Genomic DNA, 23,086 nt, shown 5'->3' with positions numbered 1-23,086 from the left:
CCACATTCACAAACATACAAAAAGTGCTAAACATCTCAGTGTCATAGAAATTCCTCTTTTAGAAATGTCAGCCAGAAAACAGTCCAATCTGAAAAACTGATGCTTATGACATCACAGGCATCTAACTGCCCCTCCACTTTAAAATAATAGGCTACATTTTTTGAGTGGCAGCAAAGTCAGCCAATCAGTAATGAGATTGCAAGTTAAGCCAGTAGGGGGAGCCAAATAGGTGCAAAACCACTTGTTTAAAATCCCCCACCCTAATAGAGCTATCTGAGAGAGGTTTTTAGGAGACTCAAACAAAAAAAGTTTTGTCTACATGTCACATCACAGAACAAGGATAAATACTCCGTTCAATCATTCTATGTCACCTTTAATATTTTCTTGAGTATTGGATGCAAAAGAGTACTTCCTTTACTATAGCAAAACTCTTAAGGTATACTATGTTACAGTATAAGTATCATGCTGGTGTTTGATGTATGGATTTTGTAGGACCCTGATTCAGCTGTGTGCTTTCTGAATGTGAGCTTATTGAGAAATTCAAGCTATTACTACATTATTTTTGTTTTGTCTTTTTCAGAAGCGAGTCACATGAGTTTGGAACAACACTGAGGTGAGTGAATGAGAATTAGTGAGTCAACTTTTTCATCTGGTTTATGATATGACTTGCATAATGGTGCAACCACAGAAAAAAAAACATCCAGCATTTCGAACAAAAAGGAAACAGGGGTTGTAAAATGCTGTTTTCAGCTTGCTGAGGTTACTTAACGTTGTGCAGATGGTTTTCCTGTGGTCAGAATGAGCAGAAGGACTCATTCAGATAGTGACAGATTCTGAACTTCAATAACCAACAAAACTTAACTAAAAACACAAAAAAAGTTTGAAGAAAATCTTTAAACAAATAATTTGCACAAAAAAATTAAATATTTAAATCAACATAGAGTGAAAAAAACAGAGACAAGAGTGTACACTGTTACTCCTACTTGTGTGACATCACATCTCCCAGCGATCATATAATTTAACAGTTTACAAAACAGTAAGTGCACAGTACAAAAATACTCTGTGTATAAAAACAATTATAGGAAAAATATTCTTTTATAATATCACATGTTAGAAGATCTTATTGCACATTTATCACTCGCACACATTAGTCCTGCAATCCCTCAGCACATTCCTCTACAGTTTACATTCATTTGCATTACGAAATGTTTCACAGTCTGAGAATAACATGTTAATAATTTTTGTCTAAAGAAAAGAGTAACACTAAATGTCCCTAATCAGAGTCATAGGTGACTACGGATGAAGATGTGCCTATGATGAATATGTATCTATATATTATTAATGTGCATTCTCCCTGAGTTTAATGAAAAATAAGCAGCATACTGCATCACAACCCATATGCAATATCAACAATAAATGCTACATGCTGACGATGAACTCAACATTTGGAAAACAACAGAAACACTGATGATAAATAAATACCAGAACAGCTAAACACTCCTCATCTTTCAACATCCAGTTAAATGAATCATTCAATTATAAATAATCATCTTATAAACACGACAGAAGTTCATATGACTGAATGAACTGTAAGTCACCTCTTGCATACTTTATAAAGGGTGTGAGACGCCTCTTATAAACCGATTATTCATAAATTATAGACAAAAGCTAAAATGAATAATTAAACAACAGACTCAACAATTGAACCTCTATCCAGTGAATGTGTTCATCTATAATAACAGGTGAGTAAACAACAGAAGTAATAAACATGGTAAAACTATTGTGTTGACGGTAAGTGCTGGTGATGAGCTCATACTCAGTTCATATCTGTTGATGTTTATGTGATAATTATTTTCTGAAGATACACACCTGTATGAACCTTCATGAGTTTTATTCATACTTTCAATGAGATAGAGACAGTCCCGATCGGCCCGTACACACTCCTCCTGGGTATTACCGTGGTACCAGTGGTATGAGGCGTGATTTGATATTATTGGGCAGTGCAGATAATATCTAGAGGAGGGCGGGATGATCACCGGCGCTGTGGTAGCGATTTCTGTTCTGGAATAATCGACTTTAGTTGAATCTGTCAAACAGAGATGCATGTTATATAAGATTCACTAAAATAGTTTTTTTTTTTCAGTTTAATGTTATGACTGATATGGACGTGGATCTGCTGTTTGTTAGTGAGAAGGTTACTAAATGTCATAGTTAAATCATATAGCCTAGATATAGTCTGGCCCAGACTGGATTTAACTCGTAGGCAAACGTTGTGAATGTTCCATGCAAAAGCTTCAGCAATTTGAATAACATTTAAAATTACATTTATTCATTTAGCAAAGACTTTTGTTTGATATTCTCATGCTAAAACAAACACAAACTTACTGCAAAATTTTATGTCCAGGATTGAATTTCTGTAAAATGCAAAAAAAAAGATGTTAATGAGATGGTCTTGATGAGAAATGAGTCTCATCTGCATTTTGTGGTTTTCATGAATAAATCATGTCATGTTCCTATAAGCATGACAGTCATTCCTGTCAGACATTCATGTGACTAAACTGACTTTATGAGAAGTATCTTAAACAAGGGTGTATCTTTATAAGAAACATCTCTAACAGATTATTCATGAATTAAAGAAAAAAGCTAAATAAAGAGTTATGTGATTGTTGTCTCGTATGCATGAACCGGTAGGTAAGATAAACCTGTAGAAATTTGTCAACCGGTAGATTTTGGACTATCATCTCTATCCAGATTACACGCTCGTTTGCACTGCAGTTTAAAAACAATTGAAACGCTAACAACTGTCTGAGAGGAGCGGACAAGTCAAGCATCCGCTGCTCATTGAGATCATAAGCATTTTTTGTTGCTTTATTGGCCAAAAATATGTCAAAGTTGCATGAAAATGTCCATATTTGCAAGTAACCTCAAGTAATCTGGATTTTGGTCTTAAAGGGGAAGAGACCTAATTTTGCTCTCGTCTGTCAATCATGTTAATCCCTCACTGCTATCACAATATCTATTTATCTTCAGTGATCTTGAGTTTGTTAGTCGTGTCGTGATATATATTGTTATCATGATATAGAATTACTCATAACATTGCTATAAAATATTTGGGCCATATCCCCCACCCCTACATATACATCTGCAAGTCATTTAGTAGTTTTGTGTTTGGGGGCTGTGAGTTGTTAAATGTGAAACTTGTGTTCATGGTGGGGTTGTTTTTCTAGATCATGTTGTGTTTTTCTGTTCTGTGGTTTTAATGAGGCCTCAGCAACGATCTGCGGGTGGGCTTCCTTCCCCCCTCTACACCTTTAAATACTTAGTGTGTTACATCTAACTTATTTTATTAAGTTATTATTAGTCATTTCTGTTCACACATTGAATGAGATCTTACTCTGAGACGTGGGTACAACGTGAACCGCTCCAACCACAATAGGGGTCTCTGGATAAAAGACATTGCTCACACTGATCTCCATACAGGTCACACCTCTGCAGGTCGATGTGAATCACCTCCGTACCAAAACTCACGTACAGACGCTTCTGAGAAACACCACACAGGAAAAATAATCAACATCACATATAACCAACAAGTGTGATATATGTAAAAAACAAAATGTGGTCAGTAAGTCATATCATGAACATATCAAAGATGTTTTTCTGTTACTTTATACTACGGGTCTGTTGAATGCTTGAATCTGATTGGCTGATGAACATTCTGAGGTGTGCAATTATTTTCTGGGAAACGCACAGCGAATGTAGTTCCAGGCAGCTCTCTTGATCGCATTACAGATCCATATCACTTCGCATAATTAACAGTACTGATGGACTAACAAAAACAACATGACAGACGATTCTGAGGCAATAACTTTCTTTCCCTCTCAGCCTCTCTGTCGCTCTCGCTATCTTTTTTAATAACTTCATTAATAACTGCATTAGAATGCTATCAATGGTTCAAGCCTCCATTGCCAGCTTTAAAATGACGTTTTGGATCAAGCAAAGGAGCCCTTGGATGAGACCCGGAAGAAATAGTCCTCCGCTTCTCGTCGTGGCCGCATCACCACCTCGGGTGGGCATTATTTTTCTAATACTTCAACAGCCCGTCATCAATTGTTCCTTACTTAAAGGGCCCATATTATTGAAAATCCACTTTTACAAGATGTTTGGACATAAATGTGTATTGTCAGTTTGTGAACACAACAACCCTACAATGAAAAAAAATCCATCTGCTCTTTCATTTTAAAACCCCATTAAACCAAAGCAGTCTCATGAGACATGCTGCTTTGATAATGTGATGTCACACTAACAAAGCCGGAAGTGGAAGTGCCCACTCTTTGATTATAAGGAAGTGATTAGCTGTAGCTTATTTCCATTTAAAGGTACAGGCATGAAAACAGCACTTTTATGCTCCTACCCAAATAAGGTTTGGACATGCTATCATAAATGATCTGTGGGGAATTTTAAGCGGAAACTTTAGAGACACAGTCTAGACACACCTGAGACTTTTATTACATCCTGTAAAAATGGGCGTAACTTATGACATTAAGTAATCTGAACTTATAGCAACTCATCACTTGAGTAAAAATGTATAGTAATAAGTTTACTTGATGGCTAATCAATAGCTTGACATGTGTCACCCAGGAGTAACATGAGATAAACTTCTCTATAAATACCTTCACAATTTGCATGCTTATCTGTCTGTTGCTTCTGCTTTTTATGTAAACGTTCAGCACAGATAGATGTTGCTCAACAATATCTATCCTTTGTAACAGCACAAATGTGCTTACATTAGCTTAGTTTAGTTAGGGCAAATTATTCCTTATATAATATTAAACTCCTGCTTTTATATCATTTTATATTCTTCTTTTAAGGGCCATTGCCATGTCAGATGGAAAGGCATGTTTAGTTTAATATGATGTCTGTTATTTATTATATTAATGAACTATTGATATGAAAAACATATTTATACCAACTATTAGACTAAAATTTATAAACTATAATAATACTACATATTCTATTATATACAGTGGCAAGAAAAAGTATGTGAACCTTTTGGAATTTCATGGTTTTCTGAATAAATTAATCATAAAATGGGATCTGATGTTCATCTAAGTCAAGGGTATTGACAAACATAATGTGTCTAAAAATAATGACACAAAAAATTCTGATCTTTCATGTCTTTATTGAACACACTTGCTCAACATTCAAAATGGCAGTGGAAAAAGTAAGTGAACCCTTAGTATTAATAACTGGTTGACCCTTGGCAGCACTAACCTCAACCGGTCGCTTCCTGTAGCTGTGAATCAGATCTGCACATTAAGGAGTAATTTTAGCCCACTTGTTTAGGTCTGTCATATTCTTTGGAAGTCTCATGTGTATGACCTTCAAGTCAATCCATAGCATCTCTATTGTGTTGAGGTTTGGGCACTCCAAAAGGTGGATTTAGTTTTTCTGAAGCCATTCTGTTGTGGACTTTCTCTGGTGTTTTGGGTTGTTGTCCTGTTGCATCACCCACCTTCTACACAGTTTCAGCTGGCATTATCCTGAAGAATTGTCTGATATATTTGGGAATTCATCTTCCCCTCAATGATGGCCAAGCCCTGATGGAGCAAAGCTGGCCCAAATCATGATGTTTCCTCCACCATACTTTACAGTTGGGATGATGTTTTTAAGATGATATGCTGTGACCTTTCTATGCCAGATGTAGGGCTGTGTTTTTTCCAAATAGTTCAATCGTAGTTATCAGTCCACAAAACATTTTGCTAAAACTGCTGGGTACTGTCAATGTGTTCTTTTGCAAACTTCAGGGGTGCAGCAATCTTCTTTTTAGTAAGCAGTGGTTTCCTTCGTGGTGTCCTTTCATGGTTACCCTGCTTGTTCAGTGTTTTATGTATTGTAGACTCATGGACAGAGATGTTAGCAAGTTCCAATGATGCTTCAAATCTTTATGTGTCATTCGGGTTGTTTCTTTACCTCATGAGTCATTTTGACTGGGCGCCCACTTCTTGGTAGAGTAGCAAAAGTCCCAAAGCGTCTCCATTTGTAGATTGTTTGCCTAACTGTAGACTGCTGAATTTCTACTTTGTAACCCTTTTCAGCTTTATGTAAAGCAACAATTCTTGATCATAGCTCCTATGAAAGCTCTTTTTGGCGAGGCATGGTTCACAAAGGTGTCTTCTTCTTGTGCAGAGCAAACTCCAAAAGTTTTAGGGGTTTTTATCAGTTAAAGGCTCTCTAAGCGAATCTGCTTATTGTTGACGTTTGAACTGTTTTCAAACAGACGGAGCGTAGCTAACTCCTCCCCCTCCCCCTCCCTTCCGTGCTTTCATGAACGCGCCCAACCCCCACCCCCAAATCCTTTTTGTCGTTTATTGGCTGGAATACTTTGTTTTGTTTTGTGATGCTAGGTTTGGCCACTATGTTGATATTGCCGTTTGTGAAGCCTGGGCTGTCTACAGAGATCGCGTTTTTTTACAGTTTGATCAGCGGACAGGCAGCAAGCAGATAGTGAGGAGATGTTTCCGGTATGTAACAAAAAATGTTTTATGGTCTAAAACGCTTCAATTCGCTTAGAGCGCCTTTAAAGTAGCTGTAGTCCACACCTCCAAACGTATTATCTTAACCAGACTCCAGGTGTGCTAAAACCTGACTCTAATTAGCTTTTTTGAGGTCGGTAACTCAAGGGTTCACCTACTTTTTCCACAAGCACTATGAGGTTTTTTTGGTTGTTCTCAATAAAGACATGAAAGATCAGTGTTTTTTTTTTTTGTTTTGTTATTATTTTAGGACACATTATGTTTAATTACAACGAACACCTGTGTGTGAAAGGTGCGTAGGTGAGCAGGACAATGTAGTCCCGATAGCAGCAAAATAAGAGAAGTCCCGTAAACTATCTACTTGCAAATTAATACAATAAGTTGTATTGCAATTATGTTTGTCAATCCCCTTGACTTAGATGAAGATCATCACATTTTGTGACAAATTTATTCAGAACCTTAAGTAATGCATTCTAATTTTGAAATGAAGAACATCAATGTAGTCATGACCATAAAAATTACAAAAATAACTCATTTGTGATTATTGCAGTAAATGACAGATTTATAACTAAGCATTCAATATAAAATAGTTGAACTTTTATTAATAACATGAAAAATACTGAAATGAATGATTTTACTGACACTACGCTTTATTTTTCTGAACTTGGCTTGCTAAAACATTAGGGAACCTACAAAAACTCTATATAGACAAAAGAGTTAGTTGTTTTCAGCCCAAACCCAAAAACTTTCTTAGCTTGTTAATATGCCATGCAAAAATAATGTTTAAGTTTGTGCATATACATTTATCTCATAATTTTGTATGTGTATATATATAACTACTACCCAGGATATCCGCCAGCCCACCCTTCTATAGCTTGCAAGAACCAGCCGTGGTTGTTAACCGAGCAGTGTGTAGGTGTCCCAGATTAGAGCCGTGTGTGTGTGTGTGTGTGTGTGCGCGTGTGTGTGTGTGTGTTTGTGTGTGTGTGTGTGTGTGTGTGTGTGTGTGTGTGTGTGTGTGTTTTAACCTCAGATTCGTCTAACAGCATACTGCTGATGTGAGTCCTGTGTGAAAACGGCCGAAACTCTGCGATGATGAATACTGGATCATCTGTGTAATTTTCTAAGACTTTATGGATCCCTCCACTTTCTATGGAAAAAAAATCAAAATGTTTAATATTAGATATAAAATTACTGTTGAAATGACTACAGAAGACCTCATAAAACCCTGTAATATGCAGGGCTGCTAATTCAAAATATGTGTCCGGCGTGTCATGTGTGTTGCTTGTGTTTTCAAAATATGTGTTTGTTGCGTCATGTGAACCATGTGCATCATGTGTCTTGTCAAAATAAGTGCCTGCTGCACACGCATCAAAATCATTTATGAGAAAAGAGATGCTCACATTCACAAAATACACACTCCCTTAACATTAAACTCCAATAACACATGAGATTATGCGAGTATCTGGCAAACGCGAGTGTCTCTTTTATGTTAAACCCTTTCGACGCATCTGCAGCAGGCACTTATTTAGACAAGATACTTGATGCACACAGGATCTCTCGATGCGCAGAACACATATTTTGAAATGACGAACCACACACATGATGGGCTACATACATGCTGTGACGAACTTCGCATTGTGCGCCCTTGGAAAAAATAAGTCTGTGATTGTTCATATACAGAAATAAAAGTACTGTGGCCTGTGCCCTTAAAAAAGTACATCTTTGCACCTAAATAGTATATATAAGTACTAAAAAGCCACATACTGGTGCCTCAAAGGTACATTGCTGTACCAAAATGGTATTAGGACCTTTAGGGACTATTCACATTTTGTATCTTTTGCACATGCAATACGTTATCTTGAATGTAGCCGCGCAGCAATCGCACTTAAATAGGTAGAAACACAGTTGCAACGTGTATTGAAAATACTTCAACTTTTTAAAGGGGCCATGGCATGAAAATCAGACTTTTTCCATGTTTAAGTGCTATGATTGGGTTCCCAGTGCTTCTATCTACCTAGAAAATGTGAAAAAGATCAACCTAGTAAGTTGTAACTTAGTTTTGGTTAACCATTCTCTACAAGCTAATGAAAAAAATAGGCTATTGAAATCTGTCTTTCTTTATGATGTCATAAGGAGCTCTTATTATAATAATACCACCCCTTAATCCAACCACGGCACTGTCATTTAGTGCAGAGAAAAGCACAATTGAGTTTTAATTGCAACAAACCACCATCATTGTGATCAGTGTTTGCATTTCATCAGCTCATTTGCATGTTAAAAGACACACCCAAAACGGCACATTTTTGCACACACCTACAAAGTGTCAATTTTAACATCTTATAATAAATTATTTATATGATATTTTGAGCTAAAACTTCACATATGTGCTCTGGGGATACCAAAGATTTATTTGACATCTTAAAAAAGTCTTGTGTCATGGCCCCTTTAAAATGCCACGTCGAAAGTTTGTTGGAAAGGAGGGGAAGCAGCACGGTAATGTGAACCGCCCCTGTTTGGACCTTTATTTCTGACAATGTATAACACATAATTTCTATCCTAACTGGAATAATTTACCTCTTAAACAACATGCTTACTGAAATGGACCCTTAAAAATCACTGAGTTTAGTGTTTTATATAGGCAGTGACATAAATAATAACATCTGAGGTGCATATAAGCACAAAAGTACTAAAACTAAGATGTTTCGTGTCAGGAACCTCGATGATAGGCAGTGTTTTAAACAGAAATACTGTAATTTCTTTACATTTGCATTTATTTGTTTAACCAAAGTGACTTACAAATAAGGAGGTGTTTAATATTTTACTGTAATCCTGAGGTTTTTAAATAATGTCCCTTTTTAAGACCTCACATGATCCCATCTCAGGGTGTATCATATGACTTAGATAAACATCTGACTCAATGGAGTTTTATAATAAGTGTACACACACCAAATGAGTCATGTGTTGACTGTAAATATTGGTATTAATCATTATATAAATATTGAGAGATTGTAATCGCTGTCTTAGCCTCGGACACGTATGAGAATGATGCTTGTAAATCTGAGATGGTCATGTCGCCTTTAGTGAACCGCTCTTAAAATCAATATATTTTGCATTGCAAAATCTGGTTAAATAATTTCTCAAATGTATTAGCAATACAATTCACCTACATCTTTTACATGAAAGCTTATAAACTTTTTTTAAATGGAAGAAATAAATATCAATCAATTTATAGTGTACAATCAATCGACTGTGTGTTTAATAAAAATGAACTAGTATTGACCAAATGCAGTTTTTAGCGATTAGATCTCTGCATATATAGACGAGTGCTTATAACAGCAGCGATCAAATAAAACACATCCTGTTTCAGTTAATCTTTAACCAACTGAGTGTTTCCTTCCTTTGACTAAAGTGTATGATAGATGACAGAAGTTGTGTAGTATTTTTATTTACTCTATTAACCATGAATGCAGTCATTAAAGGCACAATATGTAAGTTTTTTACTTTTTTAATATCTAAAAAACTACTAGCGCAGTGTTATATATCAACATGTTTCTGCAAATGTACTAACATCATCCCAAATGCTTTCAACAATATTTAAATTCAAAGAATTTGCAGATTTTAAAAAGCATTACAGCCCTGTTCATAGGTTCACTTGGGCTACGTCTGTTTATCCTTGATTTCTGTTTTTGCTGTCATAGAGGCGTGTTTGACTTCATGAAGGACTACGCAGATTGATCGCCCCACAACATCAATCCCAAAAGGGTACATTGCGAATCAAAAGCGGTATTCAGCTGATAGTTTGATGCCAGTCGATCTGTGCAGAGATGCGTGAGGATGTAATAACATCTATCGTGCCACTTTGTTGTTAAATCACACTGACTATGTTTACATGAACAAAATTCTGTCAATCCGGCTGAATTTAATCTGACTGCAGGTAACGACAAACCAGTTCCCATGTACCCTAAACATTGCAATCTGAATAAAATGTTTGTTTACATGTTTACATTCTATATCATCCTAACCGAACATTCAAAAATAGCCCAAAAGCATCCAGATGACTATTCACAGCCCAAATACCAATAACTAATGTACGAAATCCTTTCATCTTTAACCAGCAGAAAAACAACCGCGGAGACAGTTTAAACAGTAGCCCAAATCTGAACTCGAAAAAGCAGGCAACACATGGCAACGGCAACCAGCGCACAACATCTCTCGACGCGTTTACACTATCTATAAATAAATGTACAAGTTGAAGAAAGTTGCTCTTAAGAAGTTTTCAGATTAAGGCAATGAAAACTCAACTTTCAAAAGGCACAACGCTAATGTATTGCTTTATTTAGCCTAATGTTTTGAACGTTCAACTTCAAATGGATGCCGTAAAATGTACAGCGCATTAGCTTAATAATGTGTGTTGCCATTGCTTTGCTTTTGCATGTTTCTGTGACAAGAAGTATGTGAGAGACATAAATAAGGGGTAAATATAACACAAGAACTTGAGCAGAAATGTTTTGCGCATGTGCACAATGGATTTTTGCATCCGATTGAGAAAATACTACGATTCACACATTAACACGCGTACTTTTCTCCTGATGATCGGATCGCAGATCGGACTACACCAACCCCATTCAATACGATCAAAATTTGCATCTGATCGACCTCAATCGTATTGATTAGATGAAGGCTTTTCAATATGACTGAGCCAAACAGATTATTTGGTTGCATGTAAACTTACCTACTGTGTTCATATGTATAATTTGATTTATTACGTCATCCATGACTTGTGTAGCCTGGGTTTCCCCATGCTGCCTTGCGCGCAAATTTATTCACGCTGCAAGTCTCGCATGGAAACTATGGACCTTTTTGCCCCTGAAATAGGGAACCAATCACAGAACGGGGAGGGGGCAGCAAGACAATGACCACGTCTATGCAACACAACGACTGTCGCATCGTTGTCGACGAAGTACAATTAACTTATAAATGGTAAGTGGTATTTATTAATATCATATTGTCATTATGCCTGTACTGTGGTTGTCACAGAGCCACTAAATTGTGTTGCTTTTTAATACAATATACAGCTACCGGTTTAGTTGCATAGCTTTCAGCTGTGTGCACACGTACCGATAAAAGCTGTTTTACGTTTGAATTGATGTCGCTCTACATAGACGTCATCTGGTATTATAGAAACGATTGGCTATGAGCTACGTACAGACACATTTAATAGACAGTGTAGCGCCCAATAAACGGCTTTTAAAGACACAGAACGGTTAAGAGAACACTCAGTAGAGAACATTAGACAGAAATCTATCTCAGTATCACATCAGATTATATTAATACTAACAGATGTACAATACATACCTAAAGCCAGAAACAGTACTGTACTGATCTCTAGTCTCTGCACCTGGATGTGTGTGTAATGATGGTGTTTAAACAGCAGGGGTTTGTTCTCCGGCATCACCGAATCTTTCACTTCTGGACGCTCTTTCATAAACCTCAATATATCAGGACTTAGACGAGTGCTGTCATCAACACACTGCGTGAAAAGATAACAGATCAAATCTCATGACAGACCTGTGAGACATTAGATGTTGATAAGTGATGTGATGTCATCTGTAGTTTTTTAAACAACAGCTGCGTCCGAAACCACCTACTTCCAAACTAGGCGAAAATCAGTAGGCGAAGCGAATAGTACGTACAAATTCATAGTATTCGGAAAAAAGTACTACTTCCGACATGATTTTGGAATGTGCATTCGATGGACCTTTTACTATCCTGTGAGCCCCAAGAGAGGAGTCACGCAATGAAGAAAAAGAAGGAGAGATGCAGATGGAGATTTTCAAATGTAAATACGTAAGGAAGCCTGCTGTTGATTCTTGTGGTTAAATTACACTTATTTAACAGCATCCAAGATAAAGGTGCAGTGTGTAAGATTTAGCGACATCTAGTGGTGAGGATGCGAATTGCAACCAACGGCTCAGTCCACTGCTCACCCCTTGCTTTTGAAACACATAGAGAAGCTACGGTAGCTGCCACTGGACAAACATGTCATCGTTGGAGACAACTTAGTAAAAAAAAATTTCGTTAAGGGCTTTTGTAAAAAAATGGCGGCACAAAATGGCGACTTCCATGTGAGGGGACCCTCTTTGTATGTAGATAAAAAGGTCTCGTTCTAAGATAATAAACACATAGCGGTTCATTATGAGAGGTCTTTATGCACCCCTGATAATATAGTTTTGTATATTATTTTGCATTTCTGTCAAGAGATCCTTCTAAAAATTACACACTGCACCTTTAATGACGCACTAGTTGTTATGACAATGTATGTCGCGTGAATTTTATCATGGTGAATGTAGTACGTCCGAATTAATTTATACTATCCACATTCATACTATATAGTACCTACTGTTTTAATGGCCAATGAGTATACTTCATCTAATTTAGTACCTACTGTCACATATGCGATTTCGGACGCAGCCAATGTGTTTGATTGCAGAATATCTGAATTACCCACAATCCTGAATCAGAGATGATGATTGGGATGTTTTTTAGACTAGATAATGTTAGCTCATCCACCTGTCTGTCTGTCTGTCTGTAGTTGTTATGGGATGTTTGTAGTGTTTAAAGATAAATGACAGTATTGATTGTGTGTAGTGTGTTCATACCAAACTGGGTGTTGGGTTTAAATCTCACACTGTCCAGGCCGATGGTTCACAGGAAGTTTCATGTTTTTGATCTCCATAAATTTAGAGGAACTGAAGATTCTGCTGATTTCAGTCATCGTATATACACACACGGCACTCATGTTCCTGTAAAAACACCCACAGAGTATGACACTTAAAGTCTGTGTAAAGTCAGATAATAAATGGGTTTTTGTGACACCACAGGGAATTGTGTTATTAACCACACTGACAAATTTGAATGATGAAAAAAAGCCTAGTAAATAAGTAAGGTATAATTGACGACTAGCCGTTGAATTATAAGAAAATAATGCACTCCAAAGGTGATAATGCGGCACGACGCAAAGCACCACGGGTGTGCATTATTTTCGAATAATTCAAAGGAGTCAATTATTCCTTTTATGCCTATTTTTAAGACATTTGACAAATTAGGTGTGGATTTATCAAAAAATAATCAACACACATGGACACATTTCTCAGCCCCGTGGTATAAAATAAGTTATCAAAATCTTGGAAAAACAGGCAGGATTCTCTGCTCTCAAACACAAGGGGTGTGTCTGCGCTGAAACCACGCCCACTCGATGGAAACTGCAGTCTCTCTTAACATTTAAATATAGCCACAACATGAATGTATGCTCATGATTGTGTTAGGGGTGGGGCTATGCTTGGTGGCTCCAGTGTGTCATCGAGCCACCACTTTAGCCCCGCCCAAATAATCCTGAACACAGAAATGTGAAAAAACTGTTTAACGGTGTAACTCCACATTTCGATACATCCATGTTCACAGTCTCTGCAACATGTTTCAGCAATACATTTCTAACACTTCTAACGTGTTAAGAAACAACCACACACCATCTCTTCCTTTTTTTGACGTAGTTTCCGGTTACGTGGAAGTTTGTGGAAGTGATCACATCTGATGCTTTCAGAGGCTAACAGTAAAGTGAAGTTGCATGACAAATATTTCCTAAACGTTTCAACCTGAATAACAGGATAATCGTAGGATCTGCCAGTGTGTTTAATTTTGTGTGTTTATTAAACAAACTGTTCACCATCAGTTAACCTTCCTAACATTTACACACATGACCTTACCAAGTTAAATAGTTACAAAGTACATATTATATTCATCCAACCAATGACTTTTATATTAACACAATGATCTACAGGAACACAAAATGATTGATTATGTTTTCATTTACCAGATGTTTCTGAAGAGGGCATAAATCTTGGTGTCATTGTCAACAGTGGCCACGTCTATAAGCTGAGTGAAGGACAACTCCGGAGCTCCACAGGACAGACGGGTGTAGATCATAGATGTCCAACTGAACTGAAGGACATCTTTAGATCCTCCTTTGTCATTCTGAAACAGATCAGGTTCAAATATTTACTGCTAATACTTTTTCTGAATGGGTTTTGTTTCACAGTCCTCTCCAGGGTGCAGTTATCTCTATTGCTTATACACTTTTTTTACCACATCTTTTCCATCCCTTCGCCTCTCTATTAATGTGCTTGGACACAGAGCTCTGTGAAGCCTCTTTTGCCCTCCTTGTGCAAGGTGTCAATGGTCATCTTTTGGACAAATGTGAAGTCAGCAGTCTTCCCCATGATTGTGTAGCCTACAGAACTAAACTAAGAGACCATTTAAAGGCCTTTTGAGTTAATTAGCTGATTAGAGTTTGGCACCAGATGTCTTCAATATTGAACCTTTTTACAATATTCTAATTTTCTGAAATACTGAATTTGGGATTTGGGTCAGTTATAATCATCAAAATTAAAAGAAATAAACATTTGAAATATATCACTCTGTGTGTAATGAATGAATATAATATACAAGTTTCACTTTTTGAACGGAAATAGTGAAATAAATCAACTTTTTGATGATATTTTAATTATATGACCAGCACCTGTATAGTTCATGAGTTACACTGGCTGCTAAAACTGAAACCTGTTGATAAGGCACATTTACATTTGTTTGCTAGTTTGATTTGGCTGACAGCTGGGTGTTACTGTGTACTAAAGGTAAATAGTCAAAATAATAATAATGCTGCTGTTTGTGTGCTCTTGTTTGTTACATAACTGCATGAATGTAACAGTAAACATTTAATGCTTTTGCAATAGATCACAGTGTTTTTGGGAAGTATACACTGTGCTGTTCTGTTAAGTTTTGACACCAATTATATTTCTAGACATTTCCCCTAAGGCCAAATATGGATGTGTTCTTACCAAGATAAAAATTGTGTTCACTTGCAGTGCTGACTTTATAAACTTTGAGCTATACAGGGACCAAACCTGTTGCTTTAATGACAGATGTTATCACACTATAAACATAAGCATCATTTATCTGTGACGGCTGCAAAACTGATGCTTTAGCATCCTGTGTCAAAACTTTGTACAAAAACATGCATTATGTGTCTAATGTTCTGAATCTCATTTGTGTTAAAACTGAAACTGCAGCAGAGCAAAACCATCATTTGACACTTCTCAGTTTTACTTCATTATTGTTTACCATACAGATCTGTGAGACTCGTGGGATCCAGGTATCGAATTCAGAGCCTCCATTGTCACTTCTGTGTTTCTCTGTGAAGAATGAATAAACCTTGTCCTTGTCTTGACCATTACCAGCAACCAGCTTCACATACTTCTGTTCTGCTACGTCACATCACAAATACAGCATTAATATTTGAAACTTTAATATCTGAATGAATGAATGATGAAGTGAATGATCTCTCCTCTCACCTGCTACAGGAGAATAAGGCCAGATCTTGGCACCTGTTTTTCGGTTTATCTGGTACAGTCCCAAACTAGACTTGCAGTACAACATATCACCTGACAGATGACAGGAATTTCAAGAGAAAGTTATAAAGTGTAATGTTATAAAACAGATAGTTCAGACATCATAAAATCTTATTGGGTGGTATGTTCAAACTCATTTAGATAAAAGTCATCATGTGGTTTATTTTACTTACACTCATCTAAACTGGGGCTGTCAAAAGATTAATCGCGATTAATTGCATACAAAATAAAAGTTTGTATGTGTGTGCACTGTGTTGTATTATTTTGTACATGCATGTATGTATTTAAAAAACATTTACATATTTATTTCAATTTTTATATATTTTATATTACATATACATATAAATGAAAAAATATATACTTATTTTTTTCTTAAATGTATACATGTATGTGTGTATGCATTTATATAAACATATTAATTGCATACAATACACACACAAATATATTATGCAACGCAAACTTTTATTTTGTATGCAATTAATCGCGATTAATCTTTTGACAGCCCTGATCTAAACACAACACAAGTCTGTAGGGATTCATATAAAGAGCTTCAGTTCTTCTCTCATTTCCTTTACAGCGTTTTTGTACCTCCGGTCTGTCACATTTAAACTTCTAAAATAAGCAGAATTTACAGAAGTTTGAAGTCTGTGATATTTTCTGCAGGCTTACAGGAATAACGCACCGCTGCCTACATTTATGCATAAAGTCAAATAAGTTTCTTCTGGTAAATACAGCTGCATCTTTCGGTTTGAGTGTCCAATAGAGGCACTGAAAGCGCTCGTTTTTGCTCCGTTTTCATTATTGATTACAGTGACATCTTTACTGTCAGGATTGATTGTGTTCAGCAAAGGTTTGTTAAAGGGGTCATATGATGTGATTTTTTGTTTTCCTTTGGAGTTTTAAAAGCTCACAAAGATTAAAACCCAAAAAGATAATCTTTCTAGAAGTGAAGGCTCATCCACACCTTCCTAAAACGCGCAAAAAAGCTATATTTTCTAAATGTCGACAAAAGACTAGTAATAGTACATTATTTTAAATCAAAAAAGATGTAGGTGTCGTATCCAAACTGGAGGTGGGCAACAAACCGGTAGATATGATAAACTAGAAATTAGTCAACTGATAGAGATATTGGACAATTGTCTCTACCGAGCTAACGTGCCCACATCACATTGCTGTGCGCATTCATGAAAATGTAACGTTTGTACACATATTTAAGCACTGCACCAGTGTTGTTTTCATCAACGATGACGATAAAGAAATGATTTCGTTGACGCACATATTTTTTATGACGCTAACGCGACGATGACTAGCTAAAAATGTCTCTAAGGTGACGAAAACATGACGAGACGCTTTCGAGTTTTCGTTGATGAAACGAGACAGAACGAAAATGATTATAAGTCTCACGTTCATAACGCATGTCATTTCTGCCTATTTTGCGTGAAATCTGTCTGTTTTTAGCTAAATGCTGCCGCTTTCTATCCTTGTTTTGGGTCAACACAGTCTCACTCACGCTCACGCCCACCACCCGGCTGCCGCACTGTCACACTGTCGGGGCTTATTTCCCGATAACTACCGGCTGCCTCTACATTATCCCTTACTTATCATTCTTTCATCATTGTTTATTTTCAGTGAGCTTGAATTTTGTTGGTTTTTATTTTCTTTTTTTATGCATATATAAGTTTTTTTGTGAGAATTATGAAAATTCTACGGCATTAAGTATTTTAATAACACAAAAACCTTATTAAAAGATAAAAAACATCATTATCATGATATAAAATTAATCCTAACGTGAAATAGGGCTGTCACAATGATTAAATAATAGTCTCACAGCGATTGTTTGACCTCATCGCGATCATTTCAGATCACCGCAATGATTGCACATCTCCCTAAAAAACACAAGGGGGAGCTGCAGCGCCTGTATAAACAAGACCAGATCAGATGGCTCTCCTTTACTGACAGTGTAACGCGATACATTGCAAAGCCATTCAATACAGTGGAAAAAACATCAATTAAAGAAATGCTGTAAAACTTTAATAAGCAGTATGAACTCCCAGGTAAAACATACATTTACAAAACAGCAATTCCAATTTTAGGGAAGTGCAGGATGCTATTCTTAAGGATCTGTAAGGAATTTATTTTTTGCAGCCACTACAGCAATTAATCCTCATAACCGTCAAAATGTATTAGACATTACCGTCAGCCAAATGTCATAACTGTGACAGCCATAGCGTGAAATAAAATTTTGTGTCATATTGCCCACCCCTAATCCAAACATTAATGCCAAGGAAATGCCTCTTAGAAGTATAGGAGGCTTTGACATTAATGTTTGGATTAGCAGACACACATAAGATGTTTCCGAGAGGTTTTAGTACATACCACGTCATCTTTACATAATTATTATGTGACTACTTGCATTGGGTGACCTGAAAATGCAATTAAAGGCTTTCCATTGCAGTTTTGCGAAATACACAATTTTATGGAGTGTAAAAAAAGACTTCAGTATTGCAGAATAACAGGCCTGTGTTTCAACACAATGCTGTTCTTTGGGACAATAGTACAACCCTGAATGGCATCATTACTTCTTTATTTCATGATGCTCAAAATTCAGTGTAGTTTTTCAATGTACTTTCAAATCTCTTTTCCTCAGTATTAAAACTGTAACTCCGGTCATGTGTCTTGTTGAAGAGATACAGATACTTTTATAAATGACAATTCTCAGTATGTGTGATACTCACCGATGAGTAATGAAGGATCATTCATATTTAATTCGTAAGTGAATTCGAAGCCGTCAACTAAAGAATAGTCTAAGTTCTGAAATAAAAGATGAAATTTAATTTGATTACAGTGAACACAAGACTAAAATACAAATGGTAAAAACAAGACATACCATGTTATAGCACTTAGTTTTTTCATCATTAGTTCCACAGAAGAACAGATTTCCATCGACTCCATCACTGAGCAGAGAGATTTTGTACTCAGACTCACACTTCTAGATAATAACACATCATTATATGAGATTCAATAGGTCAAGCAGTTAGTTTATGATTACACACAAAAAAATGTAAGTAATTTTTTGGGCAGAGAGGACAAGGAAGAACAGGGTGAATAGAGGGGAAATCTGTACCACCAAAAGTGCGTCTGTCCTGCCCACTACACCCACATCTGAGATTTAATATTGCGTTTTAACGATGCTACATGTATACTGCTGTTTCTTTTAATATAATTCTTCATTTAGTGTACAACAGCTTTTCTTTCCTTATTACTTTTAACATATTGCATGAGGTGAAAAGTATTGAGATTTAGATGTGGTTTCCCAGACAGAGTTTATCCCACCTTGAACTGAGATATCTTATTATATATCAATGCCATTGTTTTGTCTCATGATGCACACCAGACAGTATTGTTTTTTTGTAAGGAATGTATGTAAAAAAAACCTTAAATGCCTTAATATAACTAAGGCCTAGTCCTGGATTAATCTAAACCCTGTCTGGGACACCGCCCCATTATGTTTTAGTTATATTAAGATTCTTAATACTTACTTCATTTTCTTTACATTCATCCTTAAACTGAGCAACATTCACCTAAACATAAAGGCACAGATATGAACCATATGACCATACAATGTGTAAAATAACTATTGAACACTTCATCATTTAGTGTCATTGTCATCAGAATGTCTAAATGGTAACAAGAAAGTAAAATATAACCTTTTTTACATTTGCATTATTTTAAATGCGATCACACACTATAGATGACAACTTTGACATCAAGTCAAATGATATTTTGCATGTAAAACATGTTATTGCAGGTATTTGCACAATTATAAAAAAAACAAACATGTTTTTCATGACTCACTTTGATCTGGTGGGAATTGTAAATGCACTGTATGAAGTACCTGTATGTCTCGTCGTGTTGAGGTAACAGGAAAGAGATTCTCATCATCTCCAACCCAAATTATTCCACTTGAGGTGCTTCTGACCAGTTTTCTCAAACCACTTTGACTGTGTTTAGTAGTATAGTGTGTAATACCTGAGACAGATGAGATAAATAATAGCTCAATATGCTCATCTTTAAAATTCATCTCACATATTTATTCTGTACATTGATGTTATTCCACAATATTTGTTAATATGTTGCATGCATGTAAATTTTCATTAAGTGTGCTTACAGTAACCCTAAAGAAAAACCCAATGAATTTCACGCTTTTCATGTATTCTTATGTAAATTCCCATGTAATAATCACATGTTTTGGTTATATTTTGCAGATGTGTGTGCGTGCGTGTGTGTGGACGGATAAGATAAAAAATACTGTTATCTTATAAAAAAATGTGCAACAGAAAATGTCACTTTAACCAATACAGGCTATGAGAATGTTAACACTTACAACTTGTAAAAAAATTTGTTTGTACAGTAATTCATCCTACATTTTCTCTTAAAGGGATATTTCACCCAAAAATGTAAACTTTGTCATTATTTACACCCCTCATGTTGTTTGATCCCCAGTGTCTTTCTTTGTTCTTCAGAACTCAAATGCAGACTTTATATATGACCTCCTTAGGCCAGTGATTCTCAAACTGGGGGCCGCGAGATGGTGCCAGGGGGGCCCCAGTTTTATGACATTTTTATAAAATACATTAATTTATCATGAATTCTGTGAAATTAAAACTAAAATAATAAGGCAGCACTACTGTTTTTTGTCATAAATTTTATTTGGGGGGGGGGGGCGCGAAGGAATGCACCGTACACAAAGGGGGCCGCACGCTGAAAAAGTTCCACTCTCATTCCCACTAAAAAGACCAGCTAAAACAGGTTGGCTGGTTTTAGTTGGTCTTCCAGTCTGGTTAGGCTGGTGTAGCAGGCTTGTTTTAGAAGGTTTTTGGACACTTTTCAACTGGTCATTTTGGTCTTAGCTGGTCAGGCTCGGGGACCAGCTGACCCACCAGGTTAAAAGACCACCTTTGCCAGGCTGGTCTTAAACCAGCTACTTCCATCTTAAACCAGCTAAGACAAGCAAGTTAGTTGACCAAGCTTCCAACTGGTGGGTCAATTGGTATTCCAGCCTGACCAAATAAAAAGTCCAAAATAAAGACATTGGGTGTTCAAACGACATGAGGGTGAAAAAATAATGACAACATTTTTATTTTGGGGTGAATTATCCCTTTAAATGGTAAGTTTAGTCTTTTGTTTCATTTCTTATAAAACACATTTTGTAAAGGACAGATACTGTAACCCAAATTATAAATATGAACATAACATTAAGGATATATAAAATATTACTTTGAGTCTCATTGACATAACATTTAACTTGAGAGACTGTGAGTAAAATATTCCGCAGATAAAATAAAATATCGTCTCACCTTGATCAGTCTTAACTCGAGGACCATGACTTGATGAACAAACACACAAAATCCACATGAACAGCACAAACACAAATATCCTGTTCATCTTTACCTTAAAAGCTTTGATCTTACACTAAACGACACATTCTGCTTGCTTCTGCCACAGCAGCACTTCATGTCACTACAGACTCGTCAAATATCGTCACTGTGATGTCATGGGGCGCGAGCTTCCTCCGCACCACACCAGAGCATGCTCCACACCATAAGGCACTTTCGGAAGATATTGCGGGCTAGTATAAGGATATCTTGGGTTTTATTAGCTAAACACATGATTTGAACTTAATTCGGTTTTGTTTTTCGTAACAAGATCTGATAGTAATCAAAGGACTCGGATAATCAGCGAGAAAATTGTTGACACCCGCAATGATCATCGTGATCTGTTTTCTCAGATTATACTTATATTTAGAAGTGCTATGTGATTAATATTGGAAAGGATCTTTAAATTCTTTAAAATAAGTTCGATTCCTGTTGATTCTTTTTGGAATCGTGTTGTAGTAGCCACAAGATGTCGCTCTCTCTCGCTTTTTAAACAAGGCTAGAGGGGCTACAGCTACTGACAAATCTCGCGAGATGTTGCTTAAAATAAAAAGCAGTTTGGGCTAGATAGGACATAGCTACTGCCTAATCCCGTGAAATGTTGGGTTAAGGGTTATGATTAGGCTGAAACAGCGCTCATTTGCCAAATTTCACGAGATTTTGTCCGTAGCTGTATCCCTTCTACCAACATTCTATACGGCAAAAAATATATTTTCAGATATAATTTTAAATATATATTTTTAAAATATACAAGAAGTAGCCAAAACATATATGTGCTGAAATATATGTTGAAATATTTTTACAAAATGTATTTTTTACCAATATATAGGCCTATATGTATATGTTTTGAAATATACCTATTTAAAAAATAAATAGCCTACATACACTAGTCAACATTTGAAGTGGACCAAAACCTTTCCTAAAACTTATACCCATACCCAGTAAAACCAGTACCCTTTCTTGTTTTAGAAGAACTTTGATGAACGTTTTTGATCCACTTCAAGCATTTATATTTTCATGTCACATTGGAAGAAAATAGGTTATGTTAAAAAGTTAAATTTAAGTTAAATTTAAGCTGCTCAACTGTAAAAAAAATAGCTATACTTTTTATATTTATACTTACTTATACATTTTATACTTTATACATTTTATAGTTTATAACATGTTTATAAACATGTATTTAGCATATATTTTAAAACATGTTTTGGTCAGAGAATTATTATTATTATTATTATTATTATTGCAGTATGGGAACAAAAACATTAACGCAATTATTTATTTATTTATTTATTTCATATCAATCATTAATTTATCTCAATATCTGCATGTGAAGATGCTGCAGTCCAGGTAGTTAACAACTGCAGTCTGCTGAAACACACACAAATCATTGAGAGACACAGGCCTACAGCAGGACTTTTACTGCAATAGAGCAGCCAAAATGGACTATTGGAGCACTGCCACAAAAAGACTCTACAGCTAAATGAATTTAACAAGTTTGCAAATCTGCCACTACTGAGAGAGAAAGAGAGAGAGAGAGAGACCAGACCAGACTATCTCATGTTGAATTCAAAAATGTGTAATATTGTCCTTTTCTTTATTATTTTAGTTATTATGTGCTTGTATAAGGTTCTCTGACACAGATGTGTGTGTG

At 36.1% G+C, this 23,086-nt stretch overlaps 1 protein-coding gene across 1 annotated transcript; it reads right to left on the bottom strand.

Annotated features, from left to right (window-relative positions):
• Positions 1 to 2,338: 2,338 nt before the first annotated feature.
• Positions 2,339 to 21,539, bottom strand: LOC129419555 (semaphorin-4D-like). The gene is made up of 13 exons (XM_073853895.1): positions 21,358 to 21,539; positions 19,896 to 20,029; positions 19,540 to 19,581; positions 18,888 to 18,989; positions 18,736 to 18,811; positions 15,944 to 16,033; positions 15,714 to 15,853; positions 14,407 to 14,567; positions 13,228 to 13,339; positions 11,892 to 12,069; positions 7,562 to 7,683; positions 3,395 to 3,540; positions 2,339 to 2,414 (listed from the first exon to the last, which is right to left on the bottom strand). Exons 1-13 carry the CDS (start codon positions 21,443 to 21,445, stop codon positions 2,360 to 2,362), a joined length of 1,446 nt encoding a protein of 481 aa, XP_073709996.1. The 5' UTR covers positions 21,446 to 21,539; the 3' UTR covers positions 2,339 to 2,359.
• Positions 21,540 to 23,086: the final 1,547 nt, after the last annotated feature.

Source organism: Misgurnus anguillicaudatus, chromosome 15 (genome assembly GCF_027580225.2).
Source record: "Misgurnus anguillicaudatus chromosome 15, ASM2758022v2, whole genome shotgun sequence".
NCBI classification, from domain to species: Eukaryota; Metazoa; Chordata; class Actinopteri; order Cypriniformes; family Cobitidae; genus Misgurnus; species Misgurnus anguillicaudatus.
Note: the sequence above shows the minus strand (reverse complement) of the source record. Positions and strands in the feature narration are given on the sequence as shown.